Source organism: Podarcis cretensis (assembly GCF_951804945.1).
Source record: "Podarcis cretensis genome assembly, chromosome: 3".
NCBI lineage: Eukaryota > Metazoa > Chordata > Lepidosauria > Squamata > Lacertidae > Podarcis > Podarcis cretensis.
Genome location: NC_137172.1, coordinates 39,520,867 through 39,539,133, shown reverse-complemented (window position 1 = coordinate 39,539,133; position 18,267 = coordinate 39,520,867). Strand labels below are relative to the sequence as shown.

General features: G+C 43.0%; 1 protein-coding gene across 1 annotated transcript in view; it reads left to right on the top strand.

Annotated features, from left to right (window-relative positions):
• CMTR1 (cap methyltransferase 1) overlaps window positions 1-18,050 on the top strand; it is a 38,017-nt gene extending 19,967 nt beyond the window's left edge. The window contains exons 14-24 of the mRNA XM_079969209.1: window positions 24-80; window positions 492-549; window positions 2,356-2,424; window positions 3,205-3,336; window positions 4,637-4,759; window positions 7,121-7,212; window positions 7,654-7,722; window positions 8,494-8,541; window positions 9,969-10,081; window positions 11,412-11,520; window positions 15,245-18,050. Coding sequence (XP_079825335.1) covers window positions 24-80; window positions 492-549; window positions 2,356-2,424; window positions 3,205-3,336; window positions 4,637-4,759; window positions 7,121-7,212; window positions 7,654-7,722; window positions 8,494-8,541; window positions 9,969-10,081; window positions 11,412-11,520; window positions 15,245-15,446 — 1,072 coding nt within the window. The 3' untranslated portion in view covers window positions 15,447-18,050. The remainder of the gene's footprint in view (window positions 1-23; window positions 81-491; window positions 550-2,355; window positions 2,425-3,204; window positions 3,337-4,636; window positions 4,760-7,120; window positions 7,213-7,653; window positions 7,723-8,493; window positions 8,542-9,968; window positions 10,082-11,411; window positions 11,521-15,244) is intronic.
• Window positions 18,051-18,267: the final 217 nt, after the last annotated feature.

Here is an 18,267-nt window from a genome sequence, read left to right as displayed (position 1 = left end):
CTGGGACCTGCTTTCTCTTCCAGACTCTGCGCTGTTCAGATCAAAGCACTGGCCAAAATCCGTGCCTTTGTTCAAGACACGTAAGTATATTTATATTTAAAGGTGCTCTTGGATGAGGGCCAAACTGTAATTCAGGTTTGTTGTTTGTACTGTTTGAGATGTTACAGCCTTCATTTGGTGGTGGGGCATGGGAGAGACTTGCATGAAAGTGACTCCATTCCAGGGAATGTCATTCAAGTCAGTGAGTCAAGTTTGTGGTTTGCGGTATTCTTTTATAGATTTTCCAGGTGTAATTTCTGGGGTCTAGAGCAGCATTTCAGAAGTTTATTTGAGGGTCTTCTTCACCTTGTTTTTGTTCTTATGGTGCATAAATCACTATGTGAATTGAAAAGAAGAATCCATCTTTGGGGACAGATGTGTGTGTTGGGGGGGGCAAGCTGAATTACCCTTTTTACTGGAAAATTCAGAAGAACCATCACAAATTCTTCTAGGACCTTGAATGAACCACGACAGGCTGACATCCGAAAGGAATGCCTCCGACTCTGGGGGGTGAGTAAAACCACAGAACAGCAAACTATAGTTTTGTAGTTCTCCTTTTTTAATGTGTATAGAAGTCTCTGTATTCTCTGTTGAAGAGGATTTTCTTCCCTTAAAAAACCACAGGGCATGCTAGGGACTGTATATATTGTTTATATATAATTCTGTGTATTTAGAGAGTGATGGTTAGAGAAAGAGATTTTTATAAAACCATTTCCCAAAGGGTGGGATTGTCGCTAAACTAAAGATCTTCAGTGACAGAAAAATTAGTACTAAGTTAATTGTGAATGCGAATATAACTTACTTGAGACATTCATGATGAATGCCAACTGCCCTGTAAAGCATCCATATTTTAAATTCCTGTTCCTGACTTACACACCACAATAGGTCATCTTGGACAGCAAGTCTCTTTGGCCTAGAACATGATTTCTGATCATTCTACTAAGCTGCATTGACCTATTAAAGTAAATGACAAAGCTGCAGGCCATGCTTTTTACACTGAAAAATACAGTGGTCTTTGAGGTATCCCAGCACATACGGTCTCAGAATGAATTCTTTCTCTCTTGGCCACCCTACTTTTTTGGGTTAGAAGTGTGCAACTAATGAAGTTCAAACTTCCACCGCTTGGATTTTATTTCAAATTGATATTCCCGTGACATAAGATTTGTGTAGTAAAATGAAATAAACAGATAGGTTTACACATAAAATTTTGCTTGTAAAGCGTTGGTTCGTATTTGGGTTTGATGCATTGCAACAGGCATTGAGGCTCTTCAAGTCTGCTTCGTGATATGCAGGCTTTTAAGAAGTTGACTGCTGTTAAAAATAATTCTGCTGTAATTCTGCTACCAGGATGGAATAATTGTGTCTCTTCTCATACTTCATTGCACTTGTTATAAGCTGCCTGATCGATAGCTTCATGTTAAGGGGCAGCATAGAAATGTAATAAAACAAAATCCCCATATTTCATGAGATGATGCCACCTATTATTACTGATCATAGCATTTTTCTACTGGAAGAAGAAAAACCTTCTTTCTCTGTGTGTCTTTCTCTTAGTAACATGTGAATGGCTATTGGAGTAACAAGTTGGTTAAAAGAAAATAGCTGTTTAGCTGTAGACTTGTTAAATTTAATAAATCCATACCTGCTTTTAAAGAAAAAAATTCTCTCAAGTGTAGCCTGTGGAAATTCAATTTTAAAAGCATTGAAAGAACTCCTGCCATTCACAATTAGCTAAAAACAAAAGCATAGACTGAAACATAATGTATGATGAATCTTTAAGTAACAGCTCTTGCTTTTTAGTATGCATCCCATTCCTATTATCTGAGAAATATCTCTTTGGCTTAAAATGTTTAGCGGTTCCTTTTCAAATAAAAAGAAAATAGTACTCTTTTGCACAATAGATACCGTATTTTTTAACTGCTGCTCCCATTGTTCCTATTGAAATCAATTGCCAAAGTCTACTGGGCGTTTTGCAGGCATGTTGAAAAGCTGTAGAAGTAGTGTGTAGCAATACTTCAAAAATAATGCTTTGGGTTCTTCCATTCATGAGAGGCAGAGAGATTGTGAGTAAGAGGACAAAAATAGCCCGAATACAAGTTAATTTTGATCCATCAGTAGCTCAGGGAAACTCAAGCTCTTTTGTCTTTTACAAAATAAGTTAATATTTTAATGTGCATCTGCCTTGGCTTTCTTTTTGCTTCTCCATACGTCCCCTTTATTCTATGCCTGATGAACAGCAAATAATTAGAAGCAATGATGGAATAAATGTAATGTGTGAACCAAATCCTTGTTGACTCATTGGCTCTTGGGTTGCTCTAGATTCCAGACCAGGCCAGAGTTGCTCCATCCTCTTCTGATCCCAAGTCCAAGTTCTTTGAGCTAATTCAGGTGAGACTTCCAGTTGCTGTTTGTTCTGTATGCTCAGATTAAATTAATGCTCTTTATCTTGAGACAGCAAAAAGCAAAGATGGGGAAAACACTCCCTCAAGGCTTCTTGTATTGGTTGCTGTTAACAGCAAAAGGTGAAGTGTATCGTCGTAAGTTTGGAGCTGGCTATTACGGAGAGGTATATCTGCTTTGTCTGTCCCTAAACGTATGTATCTACTTATAAACTCTCTGGTTCAAACAATCAGTTTTGCACACAATATATTTGTGATCAGATGCAGCATTGTGCAGTTATTTTGACAATTGGCTGTTGGAGGCAGAAAATGTCACTACGTCAGTAATAGTAATTTATTATTTGTATCCCTCCCACCTGAGTGGGTTGCCCTAGCCAGTCTGGGCACAGAAAAATACAAGGTATTAAACATCAGGTATTAAAAATACAAGGTATTAAACATCAGGTATTAAAACATCAGGTATTAAAAATTTCCCAATAATCTTCAAGTGTCTCCGGAAAGTTGTGTAGTTGTTTATCTCTTTGACATCTGATGGGAGGGCGTTCCACAGGGTGGGTGCCACTACCAAGAAGGCCCTTTGCCTGGTTTCCTGTAACTTCACTTCTTGCAATTAGGGAACTGCCAGAAGGCCCTCAAAGCTGGACTCAGTGTCCGGGCTGGACAGTGGTGGAGATATGCAGTATATGGAGCATGGAAATGACTTCCTTAATTCCAGTCATTGTGATAGCCTTTTCTGGGATAACAATTCCCTCTTCTTTTTTGTTTTTAGGGTGCTGACATGGAGATCTTCAGTTACAAACCAACACCTCTCAACTCAAAAACCTTGGAGAAAATCCGACCTGTGCTGGATTACAGGTGCATGGTGTCAGGAAGTGAGCAGAAGTTCCTTCTAGCACTAGGGGTAAGTGGTAATAATCAAATGTAACAATGAGTTTCAGCGGGGGGGACGGACACCTGTGTATTTTAAGCAAGTTAGCGCTTGGTTAGCAATTTCATTCACCCATGCGTTGCTCCCGTTTATCTGCAGGAATGGTCTTGTTTTAGATCCTGGCTTACCGTATTTTTCGTCCTATAAGGCGCACCGGCCCATAGGACGCACATCTTTTTTTTGGGGGGGGGGGGAAATGAATAAAAAAAAATTATTTCCCCCCCAGCCGTGGCTGCCGCCCCAAGCCTTGCACACGCCTGCCCGAAGCACGGGGCACCCTCCGGAGGGCTCCGCGTGCTTCGGGCGGCAGGTTGCCGCCCCAAGCCTCGCGCTCCCGGCGGGAGCTCCTGCCGGGCGCGCAAGGCTTGCAGGCACTCGCCCAAAGCACAGGGAGCCCTCCGGAGGGCTTCCTGTGCTTCGGGCAACAGGCTGCCGCCCCAAGCCTTGTGCGCTCGGCGGGAGCTCCTGCCGGGCACGCAAGGCTTGCGGACACTCGCCAGGGCTGCAGGCTGCTGCCCCCAAGCCTTGTGAGCCCGCGGGAACTCCCGCCGGGCTTGCAAGGCTTGTGGATAGCTTCCTGAAGCCTGGAGAGCGAGAGGGGTTGGTGTGCACCGATGCCTCTCGCTCTCCAGGCTTCAGCGAAAGCCTGCATTCGCCCCATAGGACGCACACACATTTCCCCTTCATTTTTGGAGGGGAAAAAGTGCGTCCTATGGGGCGAAAAATACGGTAAATCGCCATGGTGGTTGTTTGGTCTGTGGATTACCTTTGCTAGTATCTTCATGATACGTTACAAGCCAATTTTTATAGTAAGCTTTACCTTGTTTTATAAATTCACCAACTACATGATCTTATCATGTTCTGATAACACGATTTCTTAATTTCTTCAGTGAAATTAAGTCCCTCGCTTGTGAGGGCTAAAAGAGAAGCTTGCTAAATAACCCTAATAACTGTTTACTCATTATTTATTTATTTAATAAAATTTGTACACTGCTTGATTGTAAAAGACCTTAAAGCGGTTTACAAAAGATAAAAAAGTAAAATCCGGAAAAAACTAAGAAATCTACTTTAAAACATACAAAAGTTAATATACTAGAAGAGATAAAATTTAAGATTTTCTTCTGCTGACAACCTTTTTAGATGCTTCATTATAAAGTACGTTCCACTGTGGCAATCTTTCTGCTGGCCTGGTACTAACTCCAAGAGACTGTGGCCTCATCTGTGAACTCCTTTGTTCCCTAATCTTGCTGCCTTCCTGTTTGTTTACATGCAGAAGTCTCAGATATACACTTGGGCTGGTCGCACATCAGATCGCTGGACCAAACTGGACTTGAAAACAGAATTACCACGGGACACTCTTCTGTCTGTGGAGATAGTTCATGAGCTGAAAGGAGAGGTAAGAGGCTGATTTTCTTCAGAAGGGGCTAATTTTCTTCTACTAGCAATTTAAAACTCATATTACAAGGGGGAAAGGCCTGACAGAGTCATCACTAGGGCTTTTGGTAAGGATAGTGGCATTTAAGGTCCTTTTGTGACTTGCTCTTCTAAGGTAGGATCACTTGCACACATGCATATACTCCAGCCAAAGCTCTCCTCTCCAGAAGTGGATCTATCATTTTCTTAACAATTTACCAAGCTTGGAGAACAAATATTGCTATGGGATTATTGTTATTTTTAGTCACTAATCACAAAGTTTAGAGAAGATAATTTATTCAAGGGATAAATGATTTTCTGCAGGGGATATTTGCGAATGAAAAAATGTAAGCATTCCTGAGACTAGTGCACAAGCAGCAAACAAAATGTAACTACCAGTAATTGGAACACCAATCCTTATAAAATAAGTTAAAAATTCAGTCCGGGTAAATCAAGGCATTGACACAATTTTTCCTATCATTCAGTCAATCTCCTGCCCTTTCTCCCAGAGGACCCCAAGGTGGCAAACAAGTGATAAAGCAATAAATCATACACAAAATGATAAAACATTGTCCAAATTAGTAAAATCAGTTTCATCTAATAAGAACAGGATAAAACAGTTCAAGAATAAAAACAGTGTGCTGAAATTCTAACTTTTTATACTTAAAAAAAAGATGTGTTAGAAACAGTATGAAGTGCAAAATGAACTTCAGTGAATACGATCAACAGTAGAATCTGAACAATATCAAAATCATAAAAGAGAACAAAGCACTGTGTGTTACAACTACTGTGGGACCAAATTTCCCACTTCCATCAAGCTTGTTACAATTTATCCTAATAAAAATGCTAGTGTTTTTAATTCCATTATGCACTCTTTGACACTGTTTCGGAAAAGCTAAAATAATGGAATTTTAATCTGCTTAAAGCCTAATTCACAGTTCAGGGTTCACCTAGTGAGACAGAGAAAGGAAGATTTACCTTGCTCAGCCACATATTCGCTTTGGCACAAAGCTACCTTCTCTTTGTAAGCTGTTGCATTACGCTTGCTGTGCTCTTGTGTGATCTTTCCACAGCTTCTGACACAGTCCATTTGTTCAGATCCAGTCAGGCTTAGCTGAAGGAACATTTTGGGAGGTGGTTGGTGGTCGCCAACTTTGCTGGGTTTTGTGTGTGTTCAACAGTTTTCAGACTTTTGGGGTGGGAGAACGTAAGAGACTTTGTAAAATAATGAACTGTTTAGAGAGAAATTGCCATCTCTGAAACACTCAAATCCAGATTCATGCTGTGGAATTGATTTAGCAATAGGATTGGGACAGCCAAAGGGTACTATTTCTTCACACGGTACTTAAATTAAAGGATTTCCTACTGCAGGATGTGGCGCTGGCAACTTGTAGAGATGGCTTTTTAAAAGGATTAAATGAGTTAAATGGGAGATAGATCTTTCCGTGACAGTTAAGAATGGAATTTCCATGTTCTGCCACAATATGTGCATGCTTACTTAACGCAGAGAACAAATGTAAGGGTGTTTTCTCCCATTACTCCCTGCTTGCGAGCTTTGCAAGGTTACCTGGCTAGCCACTGTTGGGAGTGCTGGCGTAGAAACACCCCTGATCTCCACCAGCTAAGCAGTTACTTCATTCTTTTGGGAGGTTGATTTGATCCATAGATTTCTGACTTTCCCCCACCCCCTAAGGCAGCATGCCAATGGGTTTTATCTGTTAACGGGTGAGCTATGAGTTCAAGATCCAGAAGTGACAGTCCCATAATCCATTGCCCTGGTTTGCTCTCCAGTTACTTCCCCACAAGTTAGTGGTGTCTTACCCAGTATTTGGGAACAATTTTAAAACATCTTAGAAGTGAATTTTAACAGTATAGACTTCAGTATGTGCGGTATCCTTTATGGAATTGTATATTTGGGATGGGAGAACCTGGTAACAGCCCGATGCACATGTCATGATAAGCCATAGTTTGAAATAAATGATGGTTTACCAGGAATGAACCTGGAACCAGCACTCAGTTTGTTCTTGAAGCAAACCATAAGTGGAAGCCACCTTGGCTTACTGCTCATAGTTTGTTTGGGAGAAGCAAACCAAAAGTGCTTGTGGTTTGTTTCCTGGCTCAGGGTGGAGCAAAACCAACATGGTGGAGCTGTGTGCCCTGGTTTCCTGTGAACCATAGTTTATTTCAAGCTTATTGTGACATGCAGCCAAAGAGGCACTTTTTTTTAGTGTTACTTCTGAAGCAGTCAGTGAGGTGGGAAGCTGTTGCGCATGCAGATGATATTCTTTGCAACACACTCAAAATACAGCAGCACTTTGTGAAGTGCCGATTTTCCTCTCCCTAGGGAAAAGCACAGCGAAAAATTAATGCCATCCACATCCTGGATGCCCTGGTGATAAATGGTAGTGATGTCCGAGAACAACATTTCAATCAGCGGTAAGTAGAGTTCGGGAAATTACTTGTGTATATAGTTTGATGGGTGCAGGGGGTGTGTGAGAGGTGGATTCTTAACCTAGAGTCTTGGCTGTTCAACAGAATAACCCCAAATAGACACTTGAGAAATTTTGAAAGAGCAAACTTCTGAATGCGGTATGCCTTTTCTTGATCTCCACTCAGCAAGCAAGCAAATCTTAAGGGATCCTTTTTCATGAGAAAAAGCCAACAGCCCTCAAATGCCTTCCTAGCCACTTTTTACTCATCGTTTGTCCTATTTGGGGGCTTACCGTAAACATCTGGTTATTAAATGGGCCAAACTATTAAATCAGTAAATCTTTAGATTGGTTATGTTACTACTTTGAGTAGCCTCCCCATTGTATAAGACTTTAATCTGTTTCTGAGGAAAGCTAAACTAAAGAAATCCTTATTTTTTGGTTGCAGAATTCAGCTAGCAGAGAAATTTGTAAAAGCCGTCTCTAAACCTAGCCGGCCAGATATGAACCCCATCCGGTGAGTGCGGCCTTTTGGATTCTTGCTGTCTTCTGGGACTGTAATTAAAAATACTTTGTAGGTAGTTTGTACCATGATGAATTTTCACATTAAGTTGTACGTTAGGAAGCCAGCAAGAGTGATTGTGGGAGGATGCTTTCCTATGAAAGACCATTTCAGATCAGTTTGATATGTGAAGAGCTTATCCTTGAAATAAACTGGTTTAGCTCTTTGACAGAAGAATCAGAGACCAAACGATGTGGTTCTCTTTCTGGGTCTAGTTTGTAACTTATATGAAGACAGGAGGGGAGGGCAAAGAAATCAGGGCACAAGAGAGAGCAGCACCATGGATCATCTTGGAAACATACACTTTACTAAAGGGTGGTTGTGCCTCTTCAGTTTTAATAATTTTGTTTTGGATAACGAATTTAACCTGCATAAAGGGTTTCACCTCCTATTTCTCAAGCGAGTTGTCCAGCCATCTAAATTCAGCAAGAAGGCTGGTGGTACTGCTGACATGAAGTGCTCAGATCAGTAGAGTTCTGTGATTAGAAGTCATAATCTTTGATAAGTTTTTTTTCTTTGTTACAGTATTCTACTTTTCAATCATGAGGGCTAGAAACTTCCTTTTATAGAAAGTCTAAGATTTTTAGGAGTCTTGATGAGAGCACCTGGGGAGTAAGTTTTTTTAAAAGCAGAGTCATCAGCAGTTTTGAAGAGCTTGTAGGAACACAACCTACAGTTAGATGTTGTGGCCAGCATATTATTCCACTCATGGACTTTTCTCCACAGAGTGAAGGAGGTATACAGGCTAGAGGATATGGAAAAGATTTTTCTAAGGTAAGTCCTCAGAAATCCTGGATTTGCAGCCTTTATTTTGTTATTATTTGGACTTTCTCAGTTCTTTTTTAAAGAGAATATTGTTAATTCTGCATTACTGGTAGGATTTATCAGCCTATCCAAAAGGAACATATGTTTATTGGCTAGCAGAAGGAAGTTAGTTAGGTTTTTTATGGCCAAGCCTCCAACACTGTGTTTTCCAGCCCTGCAGAGATCCATCCCATTTCTCCCTTGTGACATAGAAGAGGCTTGCTTGTGTGGCTGGCTGGTGGGAGAAATACTGGCTGCTTTTAAAGATCAGCACATTCCTATTTTGCACAATAGAATCCATAGATGGTGCTAAAATGACCAGATTTTAACCCTTGAATCTATCTGTAGATTCTGTAAGAGTTCTAGCTGCTTTGCCTTAGTACTTTACAAAGCTCTCAGCTGAACCTTCTAAACCTTCTAAACCAAAGCTCTCAGCTGAACCTTCTAAACCAGGTTAAGGGGTGATATGATAGCCATGTTCAAATATATAAAAGGATGTCACATAGAGGAGGGAGAAAGGTTGTTTTCTGCTGCTCCAGAGAAGCGGACACGGAGCAATGGTTCCAAACTACAAGAAAGAAGATTCCACCTAAACATTAGGAAGAACTTCCTGACAGTAAGAGCTGTTCGACAGTGGAATTTGCTGCCAAGGAGTGTGGTGGAGTCTCCTTCTTTGGAGGTCTTTAAGCAGAGGCTTGACAACCATATGTCAGGAGTGCTCTGATGGTGTTTCCTGCTTGGCAGGGGGTTGGACTCGATGGCCCTTGTGGTCTCTTTCAACTCTATGATTCTATGATTCTATGATTTCCGTGTCTCTCTAATATTCAGAGTCCCTTGGTCCCCTTTTAAAAGGCTCCACAATTTTGTTCATCATGAAAAGTGTTCAGCAGGTCTCTAGTGAGTGTGAGGAGCCCCAGGCTTCACCCAACTGTGGAGCTGCAGGGGAGAAGAACTGCCCCTTTCCCTTTGCATCCCCAAAGTTTGGAGGAAACCTGGGAGTTGTTTAGAGTGTTGGGTGTTCAGAGCACTCAGCAAGGAGATTGTCCCAGATGCATCTTTGATTTGGAGGTTCAGCATGAGGTCACCAGCAAACCAGCTCCCTTGGGGGTGGGGCATGCTCCTGGCAACAATTTTTTTGTTGGCCGACAACCTTCTTATCTTGTTCATCCTCACAACACCCCTCAAAATTATGTCACAATTATACTTTTAACAGAGAGAAGAATTTGTGTTGGTAATTTGACCACAGTGGAGTTTATGCTTGGCTAGGGATTTGAACTGCGCTTCCTGGACCAAGTCCCAGGGTCCAGCTGTTTGCTACATTGCTGAGACCTGTACTTTGTGCATTTTTTGTTACTTTGGGTATGAACACCCTGTCTCCTGGTTGCTTGGTGGCGTAGGTTAGAGATGAAGATCATCAAGAGCTCAGGCGGAACCCCACGGCTGTCCTACACTGGCCGTGACGACAGACACTTTGTTCCCACAGGATTGTACATCGTTCGGACTGTCAGTGGTATGTCCTTCTCTGTTCAGGGACTCTTTGCTATGATGGTCAAAGTCAAGCTCTGAAATATGCATCTCTGCTTTGGTCAAAACAATTACATGGACCATTTTTTGCTTTTAAAAAACTGAGAGAGTACATTCATCTATTTGGTTAGTTGCCTCTCCCATTCTGTCTTGGATCCTGGTTTTCCTAGCAGAGCGCAGCATTGTGCAGGGGAACGTTGGAAGCTGGGGAAGATCTTGAGGTATTATTTTTTTTTTGCGGAAAAAGCAGTGCAAAATGCTTGCAGAAGATTGCTGAAGTAGTTTTCTCCTTTCATATGCCCCCTGTGCTTTTCTTCCTTAAAAGCCATCCATGATAAATACTACAGAAGCAGCTTCTCTTCCCATGCATTGCTTTTCCTGCCACCACTCAGGATTAAAATGAGTAGGGTACCCAGTAACTGGATGAGAACTCAAGGGCAGGGCAACTACCTGTTCCCTTGTCCTCTGTCCATCACCTGGCGCATGAGGCTGCTTTTCCTGCCCCATCATTCCTACAGTGTATTCAGCTAATGAGTACCAGCAGGATTGTAGCTAAGCCAGGGTCACTGAAAACCAAGTGGAAGGCATAAGCATTCTTGGGGGAATCCCAAGATTGGCAGAAGTACAAAAAAACTTGACCTGACTTGGACCCTACCTAGCTTCAGCAAGGTGGTAGCCTCAAATGCCTTCAGGCCATATCCTGAATTTTCCAGATGTGCCTTAGAAATGAGGTGCCTTGGTGTACAAAAAAAAAGTTTATTGGCAAGTTTTTTCTTCTCATAAGGGTCTTTTAAGGCCCTCTCAGACACTGCTGCCCCATAGATTTCACAAAGGTAGTAGAACTGCTAGCAAAAACTCCTCTGCAGACCTGGGCAGTGCTATATGGGTGGAGGCATTTCATTTAGATCAGGCATAGGCAAATTCGGCCCTCCAGATGTTTTGGGACTACAACTACCACCATCCCTGACCACTGGTCCTCTTAGCTAGGGATGATGGGAGTTGTAGTCCCAAAACATCTGGAGGGCCGAGTTTGCCTTTGCTTGATTTAGATATTGGGGCCCAAGTCATTTGGGGCTTTGTATGTCAACATGATCACCTTGACCTTGCCTCGGAAGCACAATGGCAACCAGTGCAGGTCTTTTAAGAATTGGTGTGCTGTGTGCTTAGCCAGCAGAGCCCACCAGCACTCTGGCCACTGCATTCTGCACCACTTGCAGCTTCTGAACCATTTCTTAAGGACAGCCTCACATGCAATACTCTACAGTAGTCCAGTTATGCTTCTCTTTTTAATCTGATCTCGTTTCTCCCCCCCGCAGATCCATGGACCATGGCAGTTAGCAAAAATTCTAATAGGAAATTTTTCTACAACAAGACAACACATAAATCAACGTATGAACTGCCTCAAGAATCTGTTGCACCATTTCAGTGAGTATCATCCAGAAAATACTGCCAGTTTATCTAGAAGCAACAAGGGGGGGTCATACCAGCACATGTTGCTTTTGTAGTGCATAGATCTCTCCCCAGCATCATTAAACTGTGTGGTGTTGACCTGTAAATTGTCCACAGAAGTTACCACCGCAGGCTTTGCTCTATTATCTCAGGAAACGTTGGGAGGGTTCTGGACCATGATTTACAAGTCATTGTACTCTTTAATAGTTGGCTTTGGGAGGTGGCAAGGTAACCCAGCATGTATTAGACTGCATGCCACAGTTGGTATACTTGGATAGGTCTGGAGTCTGTGTCAGGAATAGGTCTCCCTGAAAGCTTTTGATCTTCTAAATATCACAGAATTACAGTGGCCTGAAACTGCTTGATGTATCATAGTTTTCCCCAGACAACTCTGGGGATCTTTGAAAGGATGCTAAGATTTCTTGGTTTGATCTTGGGCCCCTTAATAGAATTACAGCTTAAACTTTGTAATATGGAAACACTCTCACTTTAAAGGCTTTGAGATACAGGAAGAAGCTGACTAGGAGACTTAAGAAGAGGCAGCACTGCACTAAGGCTTTTGAGGAAGTGGGGAACCATACATACCTGCCCTTAATTCAAAACATACTCCTTGAGTATCTGCCACCAAAAGCAGAGATGAATGGTTCACCTACGCTTCTGTTCTATACCTTGTCAGGTTCTGAATTCTGGGACCTCACAGCAGTCAGACAGAAGCAAGAATGAAATAACCCTTGCTTACGCCAGAATCCAAGAATTTGCTGTAGCTGTCTTCTTCTCATTGGCATTCTTGTCTTCCACCTTCAGCCATTAGATGGTTACAAATTCTGCTGCTTGCTTCAGCCATGCTTCCCCTTTCTTCGGTTCTGTTTGCTTTTGTTTTGTTTTGTGTGTGTTTTTTATATTAAATGTAGACCCCTCTTACTTTGAAGTTCTTTAATCTCTAGCTCTTTCATACTGCTTTCCTCTGTCTTTAAAGCTCTCCTTATTACTTTTACCAAGGCTCCAGGTGTTGGGACGGCTTTCTATCTAAGCCATTATATGCAGTTGCTAGTGAACCCCAAGCCTTTCCCATTTCCTGCGGCACATGCAGAGAACTTGGAAAAGAGGAGTATCTGCTTTGCAGCTGAGTTTCTGCAGGATGGGCAAGAAGAATGAGACCTGTGGGTATAGGGCAGTATACAAATTTACAAACAAACAAACAAACAAACAAGGTGTCTTCTGCAGAAGCCTAGAAGGAAAGGACAGAAATTAGTGTTTCCGTGCGCTGCTCTGGTTCGCCAGAAGCAGCTTAGTCATGCTGGCCACATAACCCGGAAGCTGTACGCCAGCTCCCTCAGCCAATAAAGCAAGATGAGCGCCGCAACCCCAGAGTCGGCCACGACTGGACCTAATGGTCAGGGGTCCCTTTACCTATGCAGACAATGAGAGGCTCATTCTCAGGAGTTCTGTTTACCCTAAGAAAAAGCCAGCCTAGTTCTCGGGCCTGAGAGTGTCTGACCCCTGGGAACTCCTGCTGAGTTGCTTCTAGTTATCCACCTCTCTTGCACTGAATAGTTTTAGAGAAACTGTGGGAGCCCTTTGAACTTCTTTTTGTCAAATGCTAAGCAGGCAGTAAGCAGCATCTCACTTTCCTTCAGAAACTCAGGAATTCTTTCCTTTTCCTTCCTCATATTGCATATTTTCTGCAGAAAGCATAACTGTGGCTCTGAAAACAGTGGGAAGGAAGAGGCTTACGTGTGACTTTGATAATGGATGTTTTGCATTATCATTTGTGAACTCTAAATACGGTTGTAATTAGGCACTGATATATTTTCTTGTCACAATACTAATATCAGAACAGTGCAACTAAATAGGCTGTGAATATTAAATGCCAGTAATTGTTGGACTCGAAGGCCGCTTTGTCTCTGGCAATTAGCTACTTGCTTTTTCTCCAGTATGACAACACTGTTAAACAAGGAGGAGAACCTGAGCTCAGGCAGGAATAGAGACCTGATCAATGAGGCTGCTCCAAGAGGATTTTTTTAAAAGATCAGAATGTACAAAACTTGTTTATCTAAAATGTCAAGTTTTGCTGAGCAGTCAGAGTTGCTGCAGCTCCTGCGGTTTCCATTCTGGTTTCTGGACTCTTCAGAAGTCTCCTGTAAGTTCTTTTATAGATTCTGCTAAGGGTACTTCATTTTCCCCACCCCCTCAGAAGTCTAAATTTTTTTTTTGCTCTGTGTGTGTTGGGTTCCCCCGCTTTCAGACACCAAAGGCATTGATTTCCCCCTTCTAGTCAGTGCTTTGACTTGAGGCAAAAATAAGGCTGTTTCTGTTAAAACAACCTTTTGTACACCTGGCTGTGGTGTCTGTGTCTGCAGTCTGCAAGTCCTTTAATTGGTGGGTCCTGCAGAAATTATCGATTAGGCTTTCTCTTAAGGCATCAGAGTAGAGGGAGCAAACGGGTTTTTTTTGGCCACATGACCAGCAGACAGGCTTTTGATACTTGGGGGCTGCATGTTCAGCTTGAGATTCATATTCCCACTTGAGAGCTGGCAAAAGATCCCTCCTCTCTCTTGTGCTGATTCTGCTGTGATGCGAACATCATCAGCACAGACAAAACACGTATATGTGGCCATTTTACACCTGAAGTGCCTTATCAGCCGTATCTATTCCGTGGAAGCTGAAGGTTAGACTTTGTGGGGTGTTTGAAGGTGGAATTCAGTGTTGTGCTCCTCCCATCATTTTGTCTGTGCAAGCATTCCAGTTTTCTGGGTAGAAAGACCCGCTCTCTGCTCCCCCTTTGTGCTGTTCGGGGGGGGGGGTTCCTCCTGACACTCCCCTCAAGCCAATTTAGGGGGCATGTAGCGGGAGGGGAGGGAAGCCCCATTGCACAAGCGGCCAGGATTGGCTGAAGATGTCGCTATCAGGCTTTTAATAGGACTTCCAGAAGTGAAGGAAGTTACTGACCACACCTGTGGCTACTACTCATCATTCTGTTGTGCCCCCCATGTAAAAAAACAAAACAAAACCAAACACCCTACCCATTCCTTCTTTGGCACTGGACCCTCTGGCTAGGCAGGCTCAAGGGATGGGACTTCACCACCAGTTCCTCAGAATGGTTCTTGCCGTTGAAGGTGAAGCAAACTCTTCTATACTGGGCTTACCTTATGTATGGTCTCACACGCACACATAGGGAGGAAGAGCTACAGTTCAGATGAAGTTATTTTGCTGCTTTCTCCCTTTTTCTTCACCCGTACTTAACCCTCAGTTGTAGCAAAGGCACATATAGGAAATTTTGCAAAAGAATGTAACAACTAGAAATTATGTGCTAATTTGTATAAAGCTGTGCACAGCATTTGAGCTCTTGTGCTATGCGGTCAGTCTGAAAAATCCCTGGAGATTATTTAGTACATAATCTGGGCTTCTTGGAGATCCTTCTGGTTTTCTTTTTAATGCACTCTGCTACATTCCTTTAAAAGGAGCCTTTTTGTGCCCTATGAAAGTTAATTGAAAGCACTGCCTTATTCCAAGTTCAGATCAGTTAACCTGGTAATTCTGTGCCTCAGCTTGCTGCTATTCCAGTGATACAAACAGAGGTCCTTGCCTGGAATCCAGGGCTCTTTTAATTAGAGATAGAGCTGAGGACCTTATATACGCAACTGTTTGCAACTGCCTGTGTCCAACTCCCTGTGCTGATTTCTGCCTTCTTTGTCCACAGAATTTGCTACTTCAGTCGCCTCTTCTGGGAGTGGGGGGAAGGCGTCAGAGTGCACGACTCTCAAAAAAGGGACAATTCAGAGAAGCTATCCAAAGACGCTGTCTTATCCTTCATCAGACTCCACTCGCCCTACGACCAGCTCCTCACGCGATCCTGGGGCACAGGAAATGAGCCTGGGTTGGAATCTTCAGCAGCTGATTAGAATCAAGTTTCTTCCAGCTGCTTGCAGTGAGCCATGGAGGAAAACTATGGTCAAGGAAGCCTGGTCGGGTGGTAGGGGAATCAGTGCAAAACAAATGGGAAATGGCTTCCGACTGCAAATTAACTCTGTACATAAATATCTGCTCCGGGCAGTTTATCCTGCAAGTACCACAGAGGTAAGATTCCTGGAGCAGAGGACATTCTTCCGGATTGATCCCCACCATCTCTTTCTAGGGCTTTCCCCACCTGTGCGACAACCACCTGGCCTCCACGTAGCAGATGGCACAGCGAGCAAGAGGATGCGCACAGCTCCTCGGTCGTGCTTGTAAGAGTGGGAGACAATGTAGCTGGAGGGAAGAGCGGGTTTTTAAAGGCCTCAATTTGTCCTTTATGGTGCCTCTCTGCTTTAGGAGCCTGGCGTGAATTTACTGGGAAGTTTGGCTCTTGCAGCACTTACTTCTTTGGGCTTGTGGCCCATGCCTAGGGAGTTCTGGGTGCTTGAGGGGCAAAAACTGGGCAAATGGGAGGTATTGATTGTAATGGTTCAGGGGTAGTTACTGCCGACAGTGACTTGTGACTATGTTGAAAGCTGGATTTCATGCTTCTATGCAAAGTAAGTTTGTTGCGTTTTCCCACTCTCCACTTTCAGTAATGCAAATGGGTCACCCCAAGCAGTTCCATTTTGAAATCCTTGAGGCATGCCTAGTGTTTTTCACTGAGTTCAGCAAGTTGGGAAGATTTGGAATTTAGAGGATTGGTGGCCTCCAAGAAGCATGTGGTTTGGTTGAACCATCTGGACTTGATCTTTCCAGGGTAACAGCCAGCCCTCTTCTAAATAGGTCACTTTCCCTTGGCCTTTTTAATTATTAAAATAAGCACCAGAAATCATTTTTACGTTTAGATTAAAAATTCCGTCTGCAATGAAGGCACAGAGGATCTTCTTTCTTTTCCTTTCCTGCAACAATGATGAAAAGTAACCTTTGCTTTTCTGGCCTGTATTTTGGCACTTAAGCTCTTGTGAGCTGAGAACAAAAGACCAGCTTGAAGGGCACGATGGTGCTTCCCCGTGTTGCGACTTTGCTTGAGATGGAAGGAAAACCTTTGCTGCATTTTCTAATGGGAGCCAGTCATTAATACACTGCAAAAGACTATGGAGGCAGTGAAGGCACAGAAGTATTTGCACATGTTGGCATGAAGGGACAGCGTTGACTTAAGGGGTGGCCTAGATTGTGCCTTAAGAAATCTGCAAAGCTTCCTGCAAGTGAAGACATCATCCGAGTCTCTGCCCTGATAGCAAAGCACCCAGAACAGGACATTAACAAGGGACACCCAAGTCCGCTGTGGGGAGGTACTAGGCAAGGCACCACCACTCCACACAACTCTTTATAAACCTCCTTATCAGCAGAACCTAAATCTTGTGCTTTTATTAGGCATGGCCTTCAAGCCTGCTGTTCTTCAGTCACAAGGTTCACATACATTCATACTTTATTTATAGCAGTAGCTTAAGCAGTTGTCTAGCTTGATCAAGACTTTGCACCACTGGAATTTGTTTCGAGGTTCCTTTACTGGAATACGGCAATGGGAGTTGCAAGCTGTCCTCTTTGCGCAGCAGTTGAAGTCTCTGTTGATCAGGCATGAGGAGGAGGCCACTCCATATACTGGAGGGACATCAGCTGGCGCCAAGGGGTGGTGCCAACACCAAGGTTCTGCTTTTTCAGGACAATTGTGGCAGGAACAGGGCAAGTTTCAAATCAAAACTGCCTTCCTGATACGGGATCATCCTCTGGGTAGAGCGTAGGGCAGTGCTTGACCCATTTTGTTTCAAGTGGGAAGGGACAAAGGTGAATAACCTCTGACTCCTCTAATTTGAACTTCATGGTGTTGGTTTCTGAAAGTACTTGTTTTGTAGAACAGCATGGTGTGTTTTGAGCTGCCTCCCCCCCTGCGCCTAATATGACACAGGAGAAGAGACTAATGAGACATGTAATTAACAGTGGGTATTCTAGCTCAGAACCTCCTTGCCTGCTGGCATAGAATATTTCAGAAAGATTTTATTATAAGACCTGACTTCCTCTGATGTTAGTCTATATTATTTGAGGGCAATTGGCAGGGGAAGTATGAATACTGGGGTAGAATGATTTCAGAAATGTCTACCCTCACTTAATTCACCTGCGCTACAGCTAATTTCTGTTGTCGTAGGGCTAGTAAATGGTGTTAATAAAAGATCTAATGGCCTCTTATGGAGTCAAGTTTCTTCCATTGCGAAGTACACTAGCTGGGGAGCCCAGCTCTCCCAAGTCATTTCAAGATCTGTTAAAGGCCGCATGCCTGACACTAATGAACATTATAACAGCTTAATTCCAGTATTGGGGAATGGACTCTTGATAAGTTCAGATCATGGAGGGCTATTAGAAAGACTGGGCCTGGATAATGCAACCTGCTGTTGTTGCCTGTTCTCATACCAGCCCATGGGGGAAGGTGGTCAAAAATGTCTTGCTGAAAGGAATGTTTACACAATGTGTTCTGTGAAGCTGTGTACCATTTGTGTTTGTTCCTCTTCCCTTTTTGTCTGTGCATCGCCAATACAATCCTTATAATTCAGAAATGTGCTGTGTTCTTGGCTTAGATGAATTTCCCAGAGCTCTGCTGTGTATACAAAGTGGCCTAAGGAAGGGAGGGTAAAACTGCTCTGGCTTGAACACTTCGTAAAGAAATAGTAAGAGAGAGACTCTGAGTATTAATACAGCTTAACATAAGCCATGGACAATACGCTGTTGGCTTCCATGAGACTGTAGCTCTTTTCAGCTCTGCCTGGCAACGTG